The sequence below is a fragment of the Chiroxiphia lanceolata genome, chromosome 26 (assembly GCF_009829145.1).
Source record: "Chiroxiphia lanceolata isolate bChiLan1 chromosome 26, bChiLan1.pri, whole genome shotgun sequence".
NCBI classification, from domain to species: domain Eukaryota; kingdom Metazoa; phylum Chordata; class Aves; order Passeriformes; family Pipridae; genus Chiroxiphia; species Chiroxiphia lanceolata.
The window spans coordinates 2,546,394-2,570,135 of NC_045662.1; the positions used below are offsets into that span (position 1 = coordinate 2,546,394).

Sequence of the window (23,742 nt, forward strand, 5' to 3'; positions counted from 1 at the left end):
GAAGGTACATGAAGGCTTAGTTTTCCCTAAGCCTTCCCATCTCTGTGTCCTTGGGATCACTGTGACCCCCACCCCAATCCCAATCCCAATCCCTTCCTTCCTCACTGTGCAATGGGAGATTTTTGTATAGAATTTGGAAAAGCAAGGCAGCAATAATTTAAATATTTGTTATCCATCCAGCAAACCAACCCCTGCACCGTGTCATCAGTAAAATATGGAATGTTCTTTCCCATGGTTTCCCACATCGCAGCCAAGACTCCCCAGTTAACTCCCTCTCTGGCATTATTATCCACACAAAAGCAAATTAAAACACAAAAAAAGGTGGAGAAGAGCAGAAGGAAAGGAGGAAGAGACATGCAGGGTGTGTTTCACTCTAAAAAGAAAAAAAAAACCTTAGATGTGACTGTCATAACTGATCATTTCAAAGATACTCTACATGTAAATCAGCATTTCCACAAGACACTTCACAAACACAAGAGGTAGCACATTTTCATGCGCTTTTAAACCCAGAAAAGGGCCACAGAGCTCTTAAAAATTTTAAATATTTAAATTTTTTTATGTATATAACTGTGCTCTAACACCTTTAACCGTCTCCTGAAGCAAACAGGGAAAAACAAGGTCCCCAAGCACTGCTGACCTCAAGCTTTCCTCATGTTTCCTCCCTCCCTCAGGGATGCAAACACACCTGGGAATTACACTGAGGGTTATTCCTGCCTGAACTTGGAACCTCCAGCACCTCTGTGACCATCTCCAAGGGAGCAGAGCAGGAGATGCTGGAGCAGATGCCAGGTAGGCACCGGAGATGCTGGAGCAGGTGCCAGGTGGGCACTGGAGCTGCTGGAGCAGCCAACACTTTCCCATCCCTCCATCCCCTGTCAACTTACAATTTCTTAAACAAACAGCACCAAAAATTGCTTTTAGTTTATAACAAACCCAAACCCAGCAAATCTCACCGCACAAAATCACTGCAGGTTGATTATTCCACATTTTTACTTCCCTGCTTTGCCTCAGCTGCTCAGTCATTTTAAAGTGTGAGCTGTAAATTTGCAGGTTTTATAAAGGGAAAAAAAAGAGATGCAAATGCAAACTCCTCCTAAGTCAAACTTCCATCAGGGAAGAGCACTCGAGGTATTTGTGCTCTGTCAGGCTCCCCACGGAGCCAACCATCTGTTTGGGGGAAAAGCTGCAATATGGAAACATCCTAATTAATGAAGGAAAAATAGCAATTTGGCTTAAGAGGCTTTGGCATTTCATAAACACACTTAAGTACAGCCGTTTATCATCCAAGTTCCTTTCTCTCTTTGAGGAAGGTCATTGGAGCAGAGGAGGAATTTTAGGGATTTGTTTGGGTTGTTGAGGGAGCTGCAGAGCAGAGCAGGTGAAGGAGATGCTGCAAGGCCTCAGCACCTGCCAAAAAGTTATGGGGGTTTTTTTCCCTCTCCTCCTGCTATATTTTAAGGCAAAAAACTTCCTCTCTTCAGGAGGAGAGAGTGGACTCTGGGACTTGCTGGGACTGTGTCTGACAGCACATTCATTTCAGTAGTAACTCCAGATTTGTTTGCAAATTTACTTAAATTAAGTCTGCTTCCCTTTCTCCCATCCCAATAACAGCTGCCCAACAACGAGCCAAAATCATTGTATTTTGGTTAATTTCTATTCATCAGAAATAACTCAATTGCAGCAAGTTCTTCATCTGTTCAGCACAGAACACCATGAACAGCTGCCTCCAGCCTACTCCTCCTCAGCATCCCAGATCCCTTGGAGAAAGCAGCTCAGAGCAGAACATGGCACTGAGGGCTGATTTGGATCCTGGGAATTCCACTGGCACAGGCAGGACCACTGCCTGAGGCTTCTGACTCCCTAAATTTTAAGAAGATGTTCGTAAGATACTGGGAAGGAATTCTTGGTTGTGAGGGTGGGGAGGCCCTGGCCCAGGTTGCCCAGAGAAGCTGTGGCTGCCCCTGGATCCCTGGAAGTGTCCAAGGCCAGGCTGGACAGGGTTTGGAGCAACCTGGGCTGGTGGAAGGTGTCCCTGCCCATGGCAGGGGGTGGAACACAACGATCTTGAAGGTCCTTTCCAGCCCCAAACCATTCTGTGACTCGAAATGTAACTCAAAATGCAAAGGGGTCAGTTGGCTCCTTTTGGGACACCCCACATGAACTCCCCCCAGTCTGACCAGTCAGGAAAAACCACCACAACAAACCCCACCCCAGGGGTCACGAGGCCTCCAAGAGCAACTGCAAAATTCAAAAGGAATTCTTTGCCTCTGCAAGGATGTTTGTGTTTATTTTTATTACTGCAGTGCTTGGAAGCCTGAACTGAAATCAGGGTCCTACTGTGTTGGCAGCTTGTACGAAAACACAGCAAGAAAACACCCCTGTCAAAATAAATTTATTAGCCTAAGTCCTTCTCCTCCCAGAGCCACTGTCAGCATTCCTGCCCAGGGATTTCAGACATGAGACAAGTGGGGTTTTTCCCTGGCATGTACAGGAAATCAGAAATCATATAAACCAACATCTGGGTTATTTTGGAGCAGAATGAATCTTAAATTTAATGTTCAGGCATCAGTGACACAGATCTGTACCTTCATCATCTCAAGCCTGTGATTTGTCACTGGAAAGAAGCAGGTACATATAATTTGGGGTAGGATTCATCTCACCTATTTCACAGGGAAAAAGTGGCATCCTTGTTTCTATTAATATCAAGTGACTCTTTTATCCAGAGACACCCATACTGAGGATGTAAAACTGAGAATGTAAATCAAACCCAACACCCCTTCTTTTTTTTTTTTATTTTGATGTGGGAAGATCATTGTATGACCAGACAAATATCTGGAGTAAAAAACTGTGCTGCTAATAATATTTGGAAATCAGATGTATTTTATTCATTAATTTTAAAACCACTATTTTAGCTCTGTACAGCTGGACACAGAAAGGGAGGCACACAGGAGACTCCCACGTCACAGCAGGGAAAAAACAGATGCCATCAACAAGCCCCCAGGTTTCTGCAAACATGGATTTCAGTGTTATCACAGGGGGCCTCCTGCTCACAGCTCCTCTCCAAGCTCTGCACGGGGCACATCTGCCTTTGCTCAGCTCAGACCACACAGTTTAGCCTCCAATTCCTAATTTCTACTAAAAATGGTTCCAGGTTATAAAAGCCTCTGGCCTCCAGCCTTGGGCAGTGTTTCCATCAGGGCTCACCTTGGCAAGGATAAGGAGCTAAATATGCTAAATACTGTATGAACAGGGAAGTCACATTAGTTAGATCATAAGATTTTCTGTCAAGAATGTACTGGTTACTTGATAATTACGAATATTTTTGTTCCTAACTAATGAGAAATTCATAAGCACATCAATAGAGCAAGTTACTGTAGGGCCACAGTCACCTTAATTACAATTCTTACACAGAGCTGCTGCAGATTAGAAAATGAGATTTCTTCAGATAATCCAGTTCAGAAATAAGAGGGAAATAATTCTGCTGTTACAGACACTCATTTCAGTATTCAGCCTGTGATAAATCATTACTGGTGCCAAGCAGAGGTACAAAACACCAACAGACTTGGTCTTAGAAAGACAGGAACAACCCAAAGTTGACATTAACCTCTTGTGCTCTGTGAAGAACTTGTATGCAAAACCCTCCCACACTGACAAACAACCAAGAAACAAGTATATTACACATGAATGCATTAAATTTGCATAAATCAGAAAAAAGATACTAATTTTCCAGAATACACTTTTTTTTTCTTTTTTGTTATCCTACTGAATTTAAAAAGGAATTAGGTAGAATTTAAAAGGCACTGGGGAGAAGATCAGATTTAAAATTAATTTAATCGAGTGACTAAAAAATGCAGGTAATCACACAACAGAAGTGCCCCAGAAGCCTCCATATTCCTCCTCATTCCATAGTGAAAAACTGCTGGGAATTCACCAAATGTAAAGTTATAAAATCCTAGAATGGTTTGGGTTGGAAGGGACCTCAAAGCTCACCTCGTTCCACCCCCTTTTTAAGATCCTGGTTTTCTTTTGTCTATTTAGGATCTAAGAAATATATATTTGTTTTTTTTTTAAGAACCATAGAATCCTAGAATGGTTTGGATGGGAAGGGACCTCCAAGACCTTCCAGTGCCACCCCCTGCCATGGGCAGGGACACCTCCCACTATTCCAGGTTGCTCCAAGCCCCGTCCAACCTGGCCTTGGACACTTCCAGGGATCCAGGGGCAGCCACAGCTTCTCTGTGCCAGTGAGGTTGTGGACTTCTAAATACTGGTTTTTTAAATGGTTCCCACACTAAGAATTTATTTATCCCAACTACAGACTGGATCAATTTGTTTAACACGCTGAAAATTCCCCTTTCCCTTTAAAATCTTGTCCCACTGGGACTAAACCAGCCCCCCCTGTGTTGTTGAAATGTGGGTTTAGCAAACACAGAACCAAAAGCTCAGAGTCAGTACATGACACCCTTCTGCAACATTCCAGATGGGAAACACTTCTCTTAGGGAAAACAGGAAGAAAATGAAGAAAACTGCCTTGAATTAATAAACAAATTATTACAACAAGGCCTGTTCCACTGTCATTATGTACTTCCAAAGTGGCCTCTACTTCATTTGATTTTTTTGTCTCCCTGATTTCTCTGAAGGGTTTCCAGGTGCAGCTCCTGCCCTTCCCATGTCCCAGCCTCTGGAATGGGCAGAACAAGCTGTGCCCTCCCTCCTGAGCTGCTTCAGAGATTAAAAGCACAAATTCTATTTTCACAACCCCCCATCTCTTATTCCAGGGGATGATTTGCTCTCTGAGCCTGTCCAGGGAAGAGATAAAAGGTCTTGGATGTACAAGGAGCACCAAACAGCTCCATGGGAGAGCAGGGACGTGGCCCAGGCACAAAGTTCTGGCTTTGTTTAATTGTCAGTGAAGATAAGGAATAGCTGGATATTCTCTTATAAACTCTGAGGGGGTTTTTCCCCTGCAGGGCAGATTTCAGAGGCCATTTCCCAGCTCAGGGTCATTTATCAGCCAGCAGGATCAGCAGACAGGACCAAGCTGGGATGTTTAGACACCCAGAATTCTGATTTTTCTTCCATTTCAGCACTTTGATCTCCTGAAGCCCTTCTAGGCGTCTGTACTTAATAAAGCAGCACTGTTTGTAAACTTCCAAACAAGTTTTGTTCACGTAGCATTTCTAACTAATTGAAATAACAGCAATTTTGAACATGAATTTCTAGATGAAAAATGCAGAAACACTCCCAGGAATGCTTTTTATGCCTCTGAATAAAACAGTGTTGGCACCTCAGTGATTAGAATGAGTATTTCAATGTGAACAACTTCAAGGAATATTTTAAAATAGAAGATTAAGTGGGTGACTCAATCATATAAATCAGACAAGAACAACACGATGAATAAATCATTTAAATGCACTATTAATTCTTGTGGTATCAGGGAGAGAAAGTGGTTTAAAATAATTTAAAAGCAGACTAATTTGTATTCAGCAGACAATTAAATTCAGGGATTAATGTGTCACTTGAAACGGCAGCAAAAAGAAATACAAATATAAATTAAATGCCTCCTTTTAAATCAGTATATTGGGGTTATGAGATAACTCATGATCTTCATTTCTTACTCTAAGAACAGACCAAAGGTGCAGTTCCTTAGATCAGTTTTGTCTGTCAACAATCAGGAGCAGTCTCAGAGGATTTGAGGGCTCATAACCATTCTGAATTCACCTAAAAGGTTTTCAAACTCATTTAAATGACACAAACCACCTTCTGCTGAGACATGGACACCTCATTGAACCTTCTTGTAAAATCCCATCCCCAGCTGACTTAGATTTGGGGGAGTTTTTGTATGCTGAGAGAATATGGGTCATTTCTCCACCCATCCCTCATCCTCAGCAAGAAAATGATATAAAAGGAAACATAAATCCTTCCACTTCAGAATGATCTCGCAGCAAAAAATTTCCACAATTCCCCTCAAATAGGTCATTTAAAGATGGAAGCTTTGGCAAAAATTATCCATGACTTATCTAAAAATATTTCTGATACTAAAAAAAAAAAAAATTGGCCTCACAGACACTCTGAGAGGAGAAGTTCAGGCAAGAACAGGCTGAGGAGGAGAAACTCCTGAAGAGATGCAGCTTAAAAATCAATCCTCTTACAAGGAGAACAAAATTTTTCCTTTAAAAGTATTAGATAATTTTTCCTTTAAAAGTATTAGATAATTTTTCCTTTAAAAGTATTAGATAATTTTTCCTTTAAAAGTATTAGTAAGTACCAGACACTTACTCTTCTTAAAGGAAAAAAAGGGAGAAGGAAGAGCAACTCCCAAAAGAGAATGTGGTGATGGCATTCCAGCCTGATCCCAAACCCCTGGCACAGGCACTCCAGGGATGAAAGGTGGGTTTTGGGAACCAAGTGGGACATGGGACACTTCACACCCCCAGTGCTGAGCTGGGAGCTGCCAATGCCACGTTCAAACATCCCCCCCTTGCAAAGCCATGGAAAAAAACCTGGAGGCTGGGAAGAGGCTGCTGGAGGGAGGAGTTGATTTTAACCTTTCCTGAATTGTGTTTGATCATATCTGATCACTCACTGCAGATCAGCAGGTTCTACACAAACCTGGCCAGTGGCTGGTGCATAAAAATCCCTGAAAAATAAAAATATGGCTCACACCTGGAATATAATCCCAGGATGGAGTGCTGTGGATTCAACATCTGTCAACGGAATAAACAACTGCAAAAATCTGTGCCAGCATTTCCCAGGGACAAGTCACACTGCATATAAATAATATTTATCTTCAGGAACCCAGGGTGGGGGGGAAAGTGATATGGAAAAATGTCACATCCTGGGGGGAGACTGAAGTAAAGGCACACTGAGACTACCAGGGATTAATAATATTGAGGAGTGTGATGGAAATGGAGCTGGTTAACAGGTACCTAAGGCCAGCAGGGTTTGTTTTATTTTCTTTGGGAATGTTCCCACCACACAGAACACAGGAACAGCTCCAGCCAGTGCAGAAGTGCTCGATATCCAAAAGTTGGTTTGATAACCAAAAGTGTTCTGCCCAAGGAGCACAGAGTCAGTGGCAGCCTCAGATCCTGCTTTGTAAGATCCCTTCCTTCTTGTAAAAACCTAGGAAACTGCAGAGTGCTCCCTAACTGCAATTAAACACCAAAATTAAATTAAAAAGTAAAAAATCAGTAGTACTGAAGGTCCAGAAACTTCCTCACCACCACCTGACAGATCTTTGTTAAAGCTGCTTCATCTCCAGCACCACAGCAGCTCCTCAAGGTTGGTAATTCAGACCCCTCAGGCTCAAACCATCCTGGGATGTGCTCCTTAAAGCCCAGGAGCACCTGATCTCTCATCCAAAGCTGCTCCATCTATTATTCCAAAGCTTCCTTGAGAGCAATAACAGCATCTCTCCCACCTGCCATCCCACCTCATCCATCTCCCTCTGTATTCTCTGCTTCTGACTTTGTGACTGTGGAGCTGAAAAATCAAATCTACTGAAAATGAAATTTAACCAGGCAACAACTTCATAACACCTCCTGCCATCCAGTTCCAGCCTCACTTTGCCTTTTATCCTCACATCTGGAAGCTTAAACACCAAATGAAATCGTGAGACAAGAGGATTATTTTGCACTGTGAGGTTTTACAAGTGAAGGGGGAATAAGATTCCCTCTCTTCCACACAGCAATTAATTATTCCTCCTTCCACACTACGTTATAATAATCAAAGGACATCTACAAGAAGCTTCCTTCCCCTCCCCAATAAACAGAAAAATCACAACTATTGTGTTGTGGCTCTGCACTCAAAGCTGTTTTTTTACATTCTTTGCGTTACCTACACTGAGTAAGAACTTTCATGTTGCTGCTCAAGAGTTTCTCTCTTGTGGTCACTGAATCTACTCCTACAGGTTAAGCAGAGAAAAAGGCACTGAAACATGAGCCTTGCTCAAATCTCTTGATAACACAGACTCCAAAAAAAAGAAAAAAAAAAAAGCTAAATTTAGAACTTCAAGTTGTGAAAAGCCACCTTGAAATAACATTTTGCAAAGAGCTGAATTCCAAAGAGATGAATTTGACCCACGTGCCCCCACGAGTGACAGGCTCCTGTTCCAGTACATTATACACCCATATAATGAGAGATTTGCCCAGTTCATCATTAATGGCATTTACTGCCTGAAAAATCAGCGTGGGATTGTGCCCAGACACGTGATGGGGACATTCCCCACCTCATCAGTAAAGGCTGTCACCCACAGCTTTCCATGGCTGATCCCAAATCCTCACAGGCAGAACTCACTGCAAACAGGAATTACACTTTCAACACCCAAAAAAAAGAAAAATACAAAGCCTGGAATTTCTCAAGAGGGAGAAGGACTTTAGTCCTGGAGTGGCAGGACAAGCAGGAATGATTTTAAACTGCCAGAGGACAGGGTTAGATGGGATATTGGGAAGGAATCCTTCCCTGGGAGGGTGGGGAGGCCCTGGCACAGGGTGCCCAGAGAAGCTGTGGCTGCCCCTGGATCCCTGGAAGTGTCCAAGGCCAGGTTGGATAATTTTGGAGCAACCTGGGCTAGTGGAAGGTGTCCCTGCCCGTGGCAGGGAGTGGGACTTGATAATCTTTAAGGTCCCTTCCCATCCAAATCACTCTGGGATTCTATATTTAGCTTGGAATTTTCTCCATTTTATTTCTCTTTCCTGCAGGTGAAGCTATTGCTTATTTTTGTGCCACATCTGATGACAAGAAAACAGATGTTCTATATTCAACACATTCAGGTAAAATGGCAAAATCAATATGCAAGTGTTGAATATTTCTAAAACTCTTTGTTTAGAAACATTTCAATACTTACTAAGTTTCTAGAACTGTGAGAAATGTTAATTTTCATTTGCTTGTTTAAAAAACAGACCCCCATTTTTACAGATTAGAAGATTCATTTTGTTTAAATCCTACTTTAAGGAAAGGAATCCAAGTTTTGTTCCTCACATGAGATCTGGGGCCAGGCTTGTTCCAGCAGAGAAACTCCAGGGTCAGTCATTGGGACATCCCAGTGGTTTCTTACTGATTTTACAGACAAAACAGTTGAATTCACTGATATAAACCTTTTTTTTTCCTTAAAAGACTTGTCTGGATTTTTAAACTATTATAGATATGCAAATCCTTAAGGTTTCCTTGGACATCCTAGAAAGGACATTCCACTTTCCCAACAGTTTCCCTGGACAAATCACTCAAATTGACTGCATTTCCTTTTGAAGCCAGTGGATATATTCTTCTTGAATTGTGTATGAGAATAGTTTTGTTTTATGATGGATAAGGGAAAACAAGGCCATTGATGTGGAAAGCTGTAACTTTATCTCCTTTACACACAGCACGGGAATTTCAGCGGGATTTGAAGTGGGATTTGGTGGAAAACTCCTGCTCCCTCTACTGGCTCAGCCACAGCAAAGCAGGGATGTTTTATCCCAAACCTGTCAGGGAATGTGAGTAAATCTCACAAAATCCCAGATCCCTCTTCCAGGCTGTTGCCAAAGGTGCTCTGTGCTCCTGGCACCAGCACCTCCCCTGAGGAATGATCCTCTGAACTGGTCACCAGTTACAACCTGGAACTTTTGATCCCCATCCCCAGACGGTCCCACCAGGTTTCCTCCTGCTCTGCAGTCCAGCTGTTCCAACACAAGGAAGATGTGGACCTGTTGGAATGGGTCCAGAGGAGGCCACTGAGTTGATCACTGGCCTGGAGCCAGGCTGGGAGAGCTGGGAGGGGGTTCACCTGGAGAAGAGAAGGTTCCAGGGAGACCTGAGAGCCCTTTCCAGGGCCTAAAGGGGATCCAGGAGAGCTGGAGAGGGACTTTGGGACAAGGGATGGAGGGACAGGACAAGGGGAATGGCTTCCCACTGCCAGAGGGTAGGGTTAGATGGGATATTGGGAAGGAATTCTTGGCTGGGAGGGTGGGGAGGCCCTGGCACAGGTTGCCCAGAGAAGCTGTGGCTGCCCCTGGATCCCTGGAAGTGTCCAAGGCCAGGTTGGATGAGGCTTGGAGCAACCTGGGCTGGTGGAAGGTGTCCCTGCCCATGGCAGGGTGTTGGAATGAGATGGTCTTGAAGGTCTCTTCCAACTCAAACTACTCTGGGATTCTTTGACTCTTGACTTAAACCAACTAATATATCCAAGATCCCTGAATTCCACGAGCTCTGGTCAGATCCCGCTTTCTGCCGGCACAACACGCCATGGAAACCGTCCCACGGGATCTCCAACAGTGAGATCCCAGCTCCTGACAGCTCAGACCTCCCCTCAGGGTTCCAGGTAAGCTGGGAGTGAGGAAAGGTGGTTGACAGGGCTGACCCTGCCCAAGGACAGAGCCCAACCTGCAAACACGACCATCCCAGAGCCCTTCCACCTCAGGAATCCATTCCCTGCTTTGCACAACGGATGCCCACGGAAAGGACCGGCCTAAAAGCCTTTTTCTTCTCCCTCAAGGAAAGTCTCTGGAGGTTAAAAGCTCTGAGCAGCACGAGGACAGCAGAGGAGAGATGGCTCCATAATGGAGCAGCACTGGGAGGAGCAGGAGGATGAATCAGCCCCTGCATTTAGAGGAGACTGGGGTGCAATAATCTCAGCAATAAGACCTGGAGAATCAATGAAGAAGGGAAGGTCTGAGAAAGATTAAAGCTGATACAGAAGAAGTTGAGAAAAGAATCACTGACCTAGAGATAAATCTTGGATAAAAACCAGCAAATAGGAACACGCCTGAAAAAACCCATGTGGGTTTTCACCCATTTGTAATAAGTAAAACAATCAGCACAGCAGAAATACCCTGAATATTTTTCTCTCACCCTCCCCAAACTTACGTGCCTAATTTTACAATCTAACCTATTTGAGCAAGTGGGACAGAGACTGAAGATTAGTTCATGCATTTTCTTTTGGGGAAGGTAAAAAAGAACAGAACATTTCAAGCTCAGTTACAGGCAACTTTAGTAAAAAGGGGGGAACTAAGTGAGAGCTGTATCTGTATTCAAGCAGTAAATACATCTGATACTCACAGCTGCCTTTCACACATTTTTTTAAGAGAACAGAACAATCTAAAGTGGGGAAAAGTGATTTAGAAGTTCCCAAAATTTAAGCCTCATAGTGAACAGCCCAAAATACAGCATTTCAGAGACAGGGAGACACTGCTCCATCATAACAATCCAACAGTACTCAGCCAATTCCTCCACAAAAACTAAAGCCAAAAAACTGGAAATACTGAGAAGGAGAACTACGAAATTACAAGTGTTCAAGAAGATTTAACTGAAAGAAAATGTAAGTTGAAATATTCCAGAGTCTAGAAATAACCCAGTAAAATGAAATGATCTGCTGAGGTGAAATGTTTTAAAAAAAAGGAGGTAAGACATACTGTAAAGTAAATATAAAAAGAGTTTTATAAATGTGCCACAGTTAGGGAAGTTAGAAGAGGAAGGTCATAGAAAGGAGGAAGCTTAAAATATGGCTCTGAAAAACTTTGCATATACAGATTATTTAAGAATATCCCACAGCACCACAGGATGGAATTGGGCAACACTGAGAAAGGACAGTAAATCCCTCTCTGTGCATCTGTGTTTGATGAAAGCACAGGAGATAAAGAACAAGGCAATAAATTAAAGCTCAAGAGGGTGAGGAAAGCCACGGAGAGGACGTGGGAACAAAACTCCCCGAGCGCTGGCACAGGGAATAAAGTCACTTGGAGAGCAGTGGCACAGGGAATAAAGTCACTTGGAGAGCAGTGGCACAGGGAATAAAGTCACTTGGAGAGCAGTGGCACAGGGAATAAAGTCACTTGGAGAGCAGTGGCACAGGGAATAAAGTCACTTGGAGAGCAGTGGCACAGGGAATAAAGTCACTTGGAGGGCTGTGGAAACAGGAGAGGAGGGTGAGGACACCCCTGGCTGGTCCCTCAGAGCAGGAGGGAGGTGGCCCCAGCCCACACAGGTGTTCTTGCAGCTGTTGAGGGGCTCCTGGGTGGAGATCTTGGCTCCCAGAGCTGGAGGAGCCCCTGCTCCTCACACAGGAGCACAAACCAACCCGGGCTGATAAACAGCTGAGTCACTTAATAAAAAAATTATGAACGCAAAAGACTGAACAGACCAGTCAAATAAGAATTATTTATGAGCTATAAAGCAAGTCAGGTTGTATCTGTGGTGTTGTTATTAAAAAAAAAAAAAAAGAAAGAAAGAAGTATTTGTGAATCAGAAGGAAATAAATACACATTAGGGTAATACAGGCTGCTAAAATTCCCTCTAAGACAGCAGTGCAGGAGAGAAGCAGAAGCTTTATTGTCCAAGCATCTTGTATTTGTCTGGGAAGACAGTTTGGTTTATGAACAAGACATATTCTGACCAAATAAATCAGAATACAAAGAAGCAAACAATGAGCCTGTACACACACATCTTCCCCACACGGTGCCTTCTTCAGGAGGGACACATTAAACTACAGAAATGCAAAACAAATTTTCAGGAAGGGCCAGTTCGTGCTCAACAAACTCAAGGACAAACTTCCCTGTGGTCAGAGGATTTGTCAACACACTCCAGACTTGTTTAAAAATGGATTTATGAAAAACCAGCAAACTTGGTGGAAGGGTCTGAGTTATTATCATTATTTGGATGGAACACCTCGAACACGTGGATACGTTTGGGATTCAGTGCCATAATACTTTTAAGGTCTTTTAACACCTCACTTCTAACACCTCCTTAAATTAAGTTCCCTGACACCTCAGAGGACCCACCAGCTGGATCTCATCACTCAGCAATTTCTTTCAGAAATGAAATCGAAAAAGCAATTGTGACCCTCAAACTCTTTTGGGGTAAAAAATTATCCTCAGACTTCCAAAAGAGATCAGATAGATGAGAAAGTGCCTGCAGTTCTGGCCAAGCAGTAATGAGACCTTCACAGAAATGCCTTTTATCTTCCAAAGGCAGGAATCAAAGGAGAAGAGCATTTGACAGGGGCTCTTTCAGTCCTGGAATTAAAATATAAAGTGGCAGGTTCCAAAAGGCCCTATAAATACATTGGAAGTGAGAAGTAATTGGGTCTTCTGTGAACCAGGAAAGAAGAACAGGTTTTAAAAAACCCTGCACCAAAAATACCCTGAATGACAGGCAGGCTCCTGGCTGGGAAGCTCCAGATAAAAACTGTGCATTTTAGAGTTAAGAACAAGCAGGATATAATTCCTGACTAACTCAGAAGAGAAAAGCAGGCCCTTTGGGCTAAGGATTACATGCCTCAGATAAATTTAACATGAAAAAAAAAAAAAAAGATGAGTACTTTAAAACCTATCTCGGCCTCTGCTAGAAATAAAAGGTACAAATTCCTGGGCTTACACCTCACAAAGTGAAGAGAAATATAAAACCAAACAAAACCTGCAGTTTTGCAGCTGAATTTCAACCAGGTTCTGAAGGGAATCTAAGCTCTTACAGTGGTATTAATTTAACGTGATAATGTAAGAAGGAAATAGTCCATCTGCTTGTAAAAGAACCAGGATAACTGTAATAGGTGGAATGATTGGATCCATTAGATGGGCTTATTTCCCTAACAGGATCCTGGAGTGAATCCATGAGTGCACTGCTGTGATGTGCACTACTGGAACACACACCCGGAGCAAGGAATGATTAGAACAAGCAAGAAAGAACTGCAGATAAATATGAGACAGGTCCTTGACAAACAAATAAAACCAGAGAACCTTCCAGAATGTGGATTCAGAGAACAGAACTGCCCTGGAAGAAGGGCTTAATTAGGGGGAAAGAAGCCTCAAACACTCTGAGAAGCAGCAGTGAGAAGGTGTTTCTACCTGGGGTTAATGCACCTGCCTGCCCCGGCCACTGGGCTTTTGGCCAGAAGGAATAACAGGATGGAGCAAAGCACAGTCTTCTGACACTCTAAAACAAACACATCCCTCATAAATATAACTCTGGATACAAACATGAGTCAGAGAACTTGTATGTCTGCATCTCTCTAAATTAATTTACACTGGAAAAACCAAAGTGATCTGTAACTCTGCTCAGCTGTCTGGCAGCTTTGGGGAATATCCATTTATGTCAGAAGGAAATACAGCCTAATCAAAACACTATTGCAGGCATAATGTGTCCTCAAGGCATTACTGTAAACCATCCTGAGTGCCCTTGAGTCACAGGAGAATTTTTGTTAAGACAAGAGATTAAATATGTGCTCACACACACATGGGCTGAGCACTGTGAAACCCCAGGAGTGAAGCTCTGAAAGGACACCCAGACCCCCAGATTTAACCACAGGGCATTACATAGTCTGATGTTGCAGTGGAAATCCATTTATTTTAATTGGCATTACTGCATGCAACTATATGTTCAGACATATGTAACTGTATTCTTCTTATAAAAATATTTTGTGTGTTCCTGAACCACAACACCATCGAGTACCTAAGGGGGAAAACCCACCCTGGCTGAGTCCAAATAAATGTTAACCACAGTTCTTAGAGAATCTGCTCAGCAGTTTCTGAAGGAGGAATAATAAGAAGGCATTTTACTGCTACCACTACCGGGGATCTTTTAATCAGGAAGAACGATCAAAACCACATCAGAGCCTCTCGGAATTGTTAGCTTGACTCCACTGCCCCTGTTTGGGAACTGGTACTGCAAATGAAAGACACAGCAAAGCACAGGAATTTCAAAGGCCACTGTGCTTCCTTGGATTCCCCAAGAAAAGAACACAATACCTTTAACCTGCTTCAAAGGTTTATTCCCACAGTGGAATGCAAAATGAAGGGAGTGCAGGAAACGAACACACACAACACAGAGACACCCTGGTGGGCTGTCACCCACCCACAGAACCTCAACTCAGCACATGGCAGGTGAATCTTACTTTTCAGGCACACCTGAAACCTCCAACAGACTGATTTTTCCCAACACAGAACTCAGGACTTGGGAGTTTATTCCCAGTTCTCAGAGATGGGTTTAGCTCTGGGGCCACGGGGACAAACCAGAGCACCAAAACCATCAGGGAGGCTTCACTTCCAGCTTCCAATGGACATTCTACATCATTGTAGTGATAAATAAATTTAAAATGTCAATAAATACCTTATCTTTTTAAAGCACCTGAACGGGGGAAAGTCCCAAAACCCCTCAGTGTCCCCACAGAAAGTGCCCAGACAAAATCCTACCAGTGAAGGCAACAGCGGTGGAGGGACCTGAAGGTCTGCACTGACCATGTGAAAATTAAGGAGTTAAAGAGAAAGAACACCCAGGTTTTAGACAGGTGCATTCACTGTGAGGGTGGGGAGGGCCTGGCACAGGTTCCCCAGAGAGGCTGTGGTTGCCCCTGGATCCCTGCAAGTGTCCAAGGCCAGGTTGGATAAATTTGGAGCAACCTGGCCTGGTGGAAGGTGTCCCTGCCCATGGCAGGAGGTGGGACTGGATCATCTTTAAGCTCCCTTCCAACCCAAACCATTCTAGAATTTATTCCAGGAGGTGGGAGATTCCTCAAGGTCCTGTCAGTGACAGGGTGACAAATGCCTATTAGCTAAGTTCTCTCCTTTTTAATCTGCTTTTGAAGTATCAAATTTGTAGTTTGCCAGAACTGCAAGGCAAATAAGTAAAGCAAATTTTAGGCTTATAATGCTGAATGCAACACAGAAATGCAATGTGGAAGATTTACGGATTTTTTTTCTTACTGTGTTGCAAAGAAATACAGAATTCAATATATTTATTTTTAAAAGTCTAGGCAGCAATGAATTCATCTAATGTCCTGTTATAGTTTGATGGCTTATCTGAAAAATTGTTTTCCAGTGGAGGGATGTTTTCCATTTAGTCACTGTTAATACAACAAACCTGATCATCTCCTTTTCCTATTCCCCCTCCTGCCCTGAAGACTGTCAAATGGAATTCTCAATAAAGCAACTTATTTCAAAGGTAGAATTGTAATAAATTAAACATACAGCACAGTCATTAGGCATTAGAAGAAACCTCATCCATTAAATTCTGTCATGTTATTTTTCAATATATGAATAAGAAAAAAACCATCTCTGCTCAGAACGGACATTTTCCATTCACAAGACAACAAACACATATTTGCAGAGCTGTGCATGTGCAAGATCCTCAATATTGCTCAGGGGGACAAGGTAAAAGGAAAAATAGGGCCTGGTAACAGAGGATCTGACAGAAGAGAGGGCTTCATCCAGAAACCACAACTTTATTTGTCTGTGTTGGTTTTCTGAAGGTATCAGAGGCCTTGTCCTTTCCCAGGCTTTAAACTGCCAATGTGACACAAATCCCAAGAGGACGGAGCCATCTGCTCGTGGGGCTTCCCCAAACCTGCCTTTCCATGCAGGTCCCTCCCTCAGGTGAACCACTCCTGCAGCAGAACACCGAGGAGTTCCTAGGGAAGGAAAATCTCCTTTACAAAGCCATGGATGACAATCACCACCTCCAGCCAGAATTCCTACAGAAGTCCTGGCAAAACAGCCTTTTTCCTGCTTTTGAGATCCACACCAAGCACAAAACCAGGATGAACTGCTTGAACTTCTCATGAAAATATCTTCAGGATCAACCAAGACACCCAGGACTCTCACCACACATTAAAAATGAGGGGGCAAGTTCTGGCAACGTGAGAAACACAGAATAACTCACTTCACCCAAAGGAAAACAGCCCGTTTTTCCATGGAATTTATCACCACTGGATCTCCACATCCTCACTCGTGGTTTCCCAAGGAACATCCATATGCACTATTTACACAGATGCACGAGCACAAATAAACACTGTATCCCAAAATATTTTAAATGTGCTGCCAGATGGCTTTAAAAAAAAAAAATCGAAATGAAAGATCTAATTAAAAGCTCTTACCCTGCCAACACTCCATTTTTGGAAATAACTACAAAAGTTAAATAAAAAAAAAAAACAACCCAACGTTTTTCGAGCCTATCAATATTTTTGTCATGTTTTGCTTCACAATTACAGTCTCCCCCAATCTCCATCACAGATCAAACAGGCCAAGCCACATCAACCAGTGCTAATTGTAAACTCCTTTCTTGGGCTGGTGGAAAAAGGAGACTGACAGAAACAATGACCAAATTTGGGCAATTACCCTTTTGATTCCACCTCTTCCCAGTCCTCTCTATCCCTCCTGTTTAAAAGTTAAAAAAAAACCAAACAAAAAAAAAGAAATTGCTGCTGCCATCACCAGTTTTGTCTGTAACAAAGCAGATTTCACTGCCACAAGTTATCACAGGCATTTTGAGAGGGGGAGAAAAAAAGTTATTTTCTTATTTTCCACAACCGAAACACGAACCTTGACGTTTGTTTACTCCTTGTTTTTCCCTACATCTCATCTCCCCAATAAAAGCAGATGATGGTTTACATACACTTTAAATAAATATACATGGATTTTCAAATATTAAAATCACAGTATTAAAATGAAGTGTAATGATGTTTTGAGATCATCAGGTGAGCCCAAGTGCTCATCAACAAGAAGAAAAGCCCAGAACACATATGGAAGGGGTGGTGGCAGAGCTGTCACTGTCCCACACTCGAGGAGGTGACTGTTACTTACCACTGGACCTGTTTTTGCGGTTCGACTTCCCTCCTGTGAGAAGCATCTTGAGACTGTTTCGAAACATGGTGACCCCGTTCCACTCGGTGTGTCCCGAACACTGCGAAAAGCAGAACAGCAGATGGACAAAAATCAAAACCAACTCCGACCTGGACAACAGGAAACAGTTATGAAGCGGTAAAAAATTGCTAAACCTGAGAGAAAAACTTAGAATGATGAAAAATTACTTTGCCAAGACAGTCTCTAACAACGAAAATCAACATCCACATAAAGCCCACCATTCAGTTTGTTTTCAGTTCATAGAATCATAGAATCAGCTGGGTTGGAAGGGACCTCTGAGATCATCAAGTCCAACCCTTGATCCAACCCCACCGTGGTTCCCAGCCCATGGCACTGATGCCACATCCAGTCTCACCTTAAACACCTCCAGGGATGGAGAATCCATCCCTTCCCTGGGCAGCCCATTCCAATGGCTGAGCACCCTCTCTGCAAAGAAATTCTTCCCAATATCCAACCTAAACCTCCCCTGGCACAGCTCAAGCCCGAGCCCTCTTGTCTTGCTGATGGTTGCCTGGGAAAAGAGACCAACCCCCCCTGGCTCCCCCCTCCTGTCAGGGAGTTGTAGAGAGTGAGGAGGTCTCCCCTGAGCCTCCTCTTCTCCAGGCTGAGCCCCCCCAGCTCCCTCAGCCTCTCCTCATAGGACTTGTGCTCCAGTCCCTTCCCCAGCCTTGTTGCTCTCTGGGCTATTTCCAGCACCTGCCTATTTTGTCAAATAGTTTGACTGAATTATCATCACACTGAAGTGGCAAAGACTCAGCATTTTGCAAACTGCCTCCATTTCCCACCTCTGTTAAAGCCAAACCCATCAGAAGGAGTTGCTGCCCTTCCTGTTGCTCAGAAAATCAATCCTGCTGACACCAACCCTGGCTCCAGCCGTGGCTGACTGTCAAATTCTTTGTGACTTGAATAAATTGTCATGAGGAGACAAGTCACTCAAACCCGGAGTAACTGATGCAAAAAATCAAACAGAAACATTATCCCTACATTTTCCTTGCTCTGTATGTCTCAGGTAAAAAAAAAAAAGGTTGTCTGAGTGGTGCTGAAGATAAAAGAGTGTCTGGGATCACCAGGCACAGTGACAGCCTGTGCTGGGGAACAGCCACTTATTAAAGCAGGTAAAGCATCAAAACACCTCCAACAAAAGCAGCTCCAAACCAGACCAAAAGGATTGTAAAGAGTCTTTGATCAGGACATACAACAAACCACAATTTTCCTTCTATTGTACACACGATCTTCCACAGTTACAAGGTAACACATTCATCTTGTAGAACTAAATAATGACATTTTTCCCTATAACAATATTAGGTTCCTCTTGGAGGATGCTCAGGAAATGCCATCTTGAGTTTCTTCACTTATCTGCTATTTTCAAGTCTATTAATACAATAATACCCAGTTCAAAGAGCTTTCTATGTATATTTAAAGCCACCGAAAGCCCTTTTTAATATGATTTATTCACAGAGAGACAGCAGCATTCCAGGGCAGCAGCTTGGAGCACACACATCCCAAACCCCAGGCAGCACAGAGGGGTGACAGCAACTCCAGGCCTGTCCTGACTTCCACAAGTTCCCACTCACTTATCAGATCTCACAAGCAGCTTTTAGGGTCTGTCTGTGTGCAAGAATGGATTCATGCACGGATGAACATCAAACAGAAAATGCAGAACCAGAATTTCATTTGCATTTATGAATTACCTGAGCATCACCTGGGCCACCAAAACACAAGGAGCTGGTGTTCAGGCTCGTTCCCAGGGCTCCTAAATGAAGTTTAGGTCGCCTTGGAAGCATCCCAGGTGGGAGATGGAAAGAAAGGTCTGTTGGATGGGGCTCTGAGCAGCCTGGGCTAGTGGAAGGTGTCCCTGCCCGTGGCAAGGGGTGGGACAAGACGATCTTGAAGGTCCTTTCCAACCCAAACCACTTTGATTCTGTGATTTCACTTTAGCAGCAGCTTCTGCCGTGGTTTCTCCCTGCATCCCACACACAGTGCTGAGGAACTCTGAGTGTGAGCTCTCACCAGACTCACATCCTGAGTGAGGTTTGCCCATCACAGAGCAGCAGGTTCAGCAGGTGACCAGAACCAGCTGCTGGTTTCCATTTTCATGCACAGCCACGTCCTTTCATGGCTTTGAGCAAACGTGGTCACAGCTCTTCCTCTGTTCACTGACACTGAGCCAGAAAGAACGTTTAAGAATAAGCACTCAAAATTAAAAATTCTGTTGCTCGTACTAGTTCATGGAATTAGAAGGATTAAACAGCAAATGGCATTACATTATTAGGAGGAGCTGGATCAGGCCTTTTTTCACCCCCCACCAAGCTCCTAAATGCATCTCCCAGCCCAGGTTAATTCCCTGTGCCAGCAGAACCAAAAGCTGCAGGAATCTGATGGGGATCCTTTCCCATCTCCACTGCCACGGGATAACTGTCATCAATTCGGGCAACCAAGAGCTCCTACACTTTACTGGTCATTTATCTTCTCCTCTGTAACTTGAATTAACCAAACCTAATGAAGGCTTGTGTGAGCACCAGTCTCCAAACAGCATCAGCAGGTGAATAAAAAGGTACAACCCCTACAGTGCCTTTTTAGAACAAACAGCTCAAGAATCTGTTTTATGTCCACATGCTCTGCCCTGTGTTGTTTTATCCTCTAAGAAATCTAAATTTCAGTTAAATACACAATCCACAGCAGTTTCTGGAGCATGAGGAGGCAGCAGCACAAATATGATGAGGGGAAAAAAAAAACAAACCTAAAGGCAAGGGAGGTGGAGGCAGACTGAGCTTTGCAACCTTATACTGAGCACTAAGCCCCAACAAATCTGGGACAGCTAATTAAATCCTCTGCAATGACTAAGGCCTATTGCTTTGTTTTCTTAATTTTAAGACAAGAGTTTGCAGACAGGCTGCAAAAACCACTTCACATTTTGGGTGGCTACACATTATTACAGCCCACAGAAGTCGGTTTGGCTTCTTTTTATAGAAAAAACACGGAGTTAAAAATCACAGCAATTATTTTTTTTCGCCCATATACCACCAGCAGAAAGCCAGATCCCTGTATTTTCCTCTTCTCTGATCACCTCACTAAAAATAAAATTATTTCTTTATAGAAAGCTGATTAGCAAAGATAAGCTCTTGTTCAAAAGGGTGTTTGAAGTGCAGTGAGTCGGACAAACATCGCTGAGCCACTGCTGGCAAAGTTTTGTGCACGTTAATAGGAGAAGCTATTAAATGTATATCCTCAGATTAGAACTCTGGGTTTTTTCCACAAGTTTCTAACTACAAAAAGAGGAAGGGAATGCAACAAGTCATATGTGAAAAGCACATTTCTTAAGGATTTTATTTCCCCTTTAAGTTTTCGGTTCCTTTCTCGCCTCCGTAGTGAAAATACCCACGAGGGACAGGCATTGGTAGGAAATAAAGCTACTGTAAACATTTTGGTGTTCCAAACACTTTAAGAGAAACAGATTTCTTTATACATGTTCACAATTGAAATTTTAGCCAGGAGAAGGCCCAACCAGGCTGTGTTTTACAAGGATGCTCCCGAATTTCAGCAGCACAGCAGAGCTTTAACTGGATGGGTGAAAAGGACAACTTAACAACAACAACAAAAAAAAGCCTTTGTTGCCAAATTGGAGGTGGTTCAACAGTTCTGGCAGCTGCCTCTTCAGATATTAATTTGTGGTTGAAGAGAGAAGTCCAAGGCTGTGCACAGGAACACCTCTGTGCCAGCCCATGGGATCCCATCAGCTCCTGTCTGGGTCAGGCAGCAGCAAATGAAGACACAATTTGCTTCCAGGACCTTCATAATATTCAGCAGAAGTTTATGAACACTATGGAGTCAAAAATTCTCAAAATATTATATTGATAGATAAAGTAAAAGTGTTAGCAAACCCCTATTAAAAGACGTTTTTTCAATGAGAGTCTCACTGCTCATTCCTTTATTCATCTCCTTTGTCCACTTGGTAAGATCCTGAGGCATCACATTCCCTCAATTCCCAAAAAGAATGATGGAAAGAAATTTTTTTTAAAAGAATGATTCCTTATGTGTTTTTCAAAAAAAAAAAACAAAAACAAAAAAACCAAAACCAAACCAAACAAAAAAAAAACAAACAAAAAACAAAACACCAATGACAACAAAAAAACCAAACAAAAAATACAAAACAAAACAAACAAAAAAAAACCACTCCAAAGTCCTTTGAGTTATGCAAAATAACAGAAAAACTCCTTCTTCATAAAACATTCCATCTCAAAGGTTCCTGGGAGCATGAGATTCTCTCTCTTCATGAGCAAAGCTGAACTCACCACAGCAGAAATTAATAAGTGTGCATAATAAGTATCTTACATTAAGATGCCAAAAAAGGGAACCTTTCTGAGTGTTAGCTTTCAGGATTTAACAACATGTAAAGCCTAAATTAACATTTTTTGTGAACAGGAAATCTAACCTTTCATAAATTAGTGAACCACTTTTAAAGAGCAGTCAAGCCTCGGGAAGGAAGAGGTAACAAGGACTTTTTTTTATACAAGTGACAGATTTCTAAAGCTAATTATCACAAGATGAAAGAAATTGATAAATGAAAGGAAAACACACAACAGAGTTCGGCTTTCAAGCATTTACTCCACGTACAACTCATATTGTACACAGAAATCTGTAACTGCTGCCAGACTGAGACTTCTCATGCTCCTCAAATCAATTATTCAGAGTTTAAGCTGAGCTCTCATTTTAAACTGTGGTGAAATTCAAGAGGATGCTTTGAGACAGAGCCCAATGATGGGGACCAGAGAACACTGAAAGCCACACCTGGACCCTCACGGGAGGACTGGGGCTGTCACAAGTCACCACTGAGAACCATCAGGGGCTGGCAGAAGCTCCTGGATCATCCATGATGATCCAATCCATTAAACTCTGCCTCCCAGAACACTGTGACTCACCCCAGGAGTGGGAATAACTGACTACAATAACACTGAAGTCAAAAGAAACACATATTTTTGTGAGCTTGGTCCGTGCGCACTTTAAACACACGGGAGCAAAATTCAGAGATGAAATATTTCCAGGAACTTCAGGAATGAAAACAGCATTGCTGGGACCCAGCAAGCATGCCAAGAACTTCGAGGATTACTTGGAAATAGGAAAACAACAAAGGAACTAAAAGGACTAAACCCTACCAATTAGAGGTCTTTAAGCAATTAAGAGTTTATTAAAAGAAGTTCTCTAAACTAATAGGCTTTAGAACAACTGTATGTGAACAAAAATGAACTGTTTGATGTTTGTTCCCTCCCAAAAGCCTGAAAACTAATATTGGTGATGGGGGGCTTGATGTTCATCCCCTTGGGCCCCTCCTCAAATACTTGGAGGCATCTTGACTGTCTTTCCTACAGATCCTGCACTGAGCCCTGGAACTCGTGCTCTCTCCTGTCCTCCTGAGATGCCCCCACTTTCTCTGCTTCTCCAGCTACCTTTGATGGAAAGACATAAACACAGATCCATAAAACACCAAAACCAGCATCCCCACTGGAAACACGTGGGCAGCAAAGTGCACGAGACGACGTCTCACAAGGAAGCAGCTTCAACCTCTGCTTTTGTTTTATCAAACAGAGCAGCTGGTAATGCTCCAGTTAAAAAGCAGTTCTGAGAGCATAACATGGTAATAAGTCCCGTGTTTGTGGAGTTCCCAACAACAGCCCCGAGGTGAAATGTGGCCAAACATATTCCTTGATGAGTCTGTGGTGATGATGTTCACTTCAAGTCCGTGGGGTTCGTGTTCACAGGTAATTTTTATACAGTTAGAGCCCGAGAGGAAGGAGACAAGCACCGTGTTATTATGAAAACCCACAGAGTTTAGTCTGAGGAACAGCTCCCTGTGGTGCTGTGCTTGGAAAACAGCACTTCCAGAGGGTTAAAGAGCTTGGCCATGGAGACTGCAGCAGCCCCTGGAGCTGGGAGGCAGGAGGACCTTCATCCCTCAGGTCTGGGCAGGCTTGAGTTCCTCATCCTCTGCTAACAGGGTATTGTTTTTCCTTTTGTCTAGAACAGTCACACTTTGAGTAAGAAGGATGGAGAACAAAAGCACAACTGCTCCAGGAGAGATGGCACTGACAGACAGCTCATGACTCACTCTGAGCTCAGAGGAACTCACCACTCTCAACAA

The 23,742-nt window shown here is 43.0% G+C and overlaps 1 protein-coding gene across 7 annotated transcripts in view; it reads right to left on the reverse strand.

Annotated features, from left to right (window-relative positions):
* Nucleotides 1–23,742, reverse strand: part of TANC2 (tetratricopeptide repeat, ankyrin repeat and coiled-coil containing 2) — a 237,981-nt gene that overhangs the window by 180,965 nt on the left and 33,274 nt on the right. For all 7 annotated transcript variants that reach the window (XR_004360907.1, XM_032711002.1, XM_032710999.1 and 4 more), the window contains exon 3: nucleotides 17,547–17,646. Coding sequence is in view for 6 of the 7 variants with exons in the window: in XM_032711002.1 (XP_032566893.1) it covers nucleotides 17,547–17,613 (67 nt within the window). In the remaining variant the exon portion in view is untranslated. The remainder of the gene's footprint in view (nucleotides 1–17,546; nucleotides 17,647–23,742) is intronic.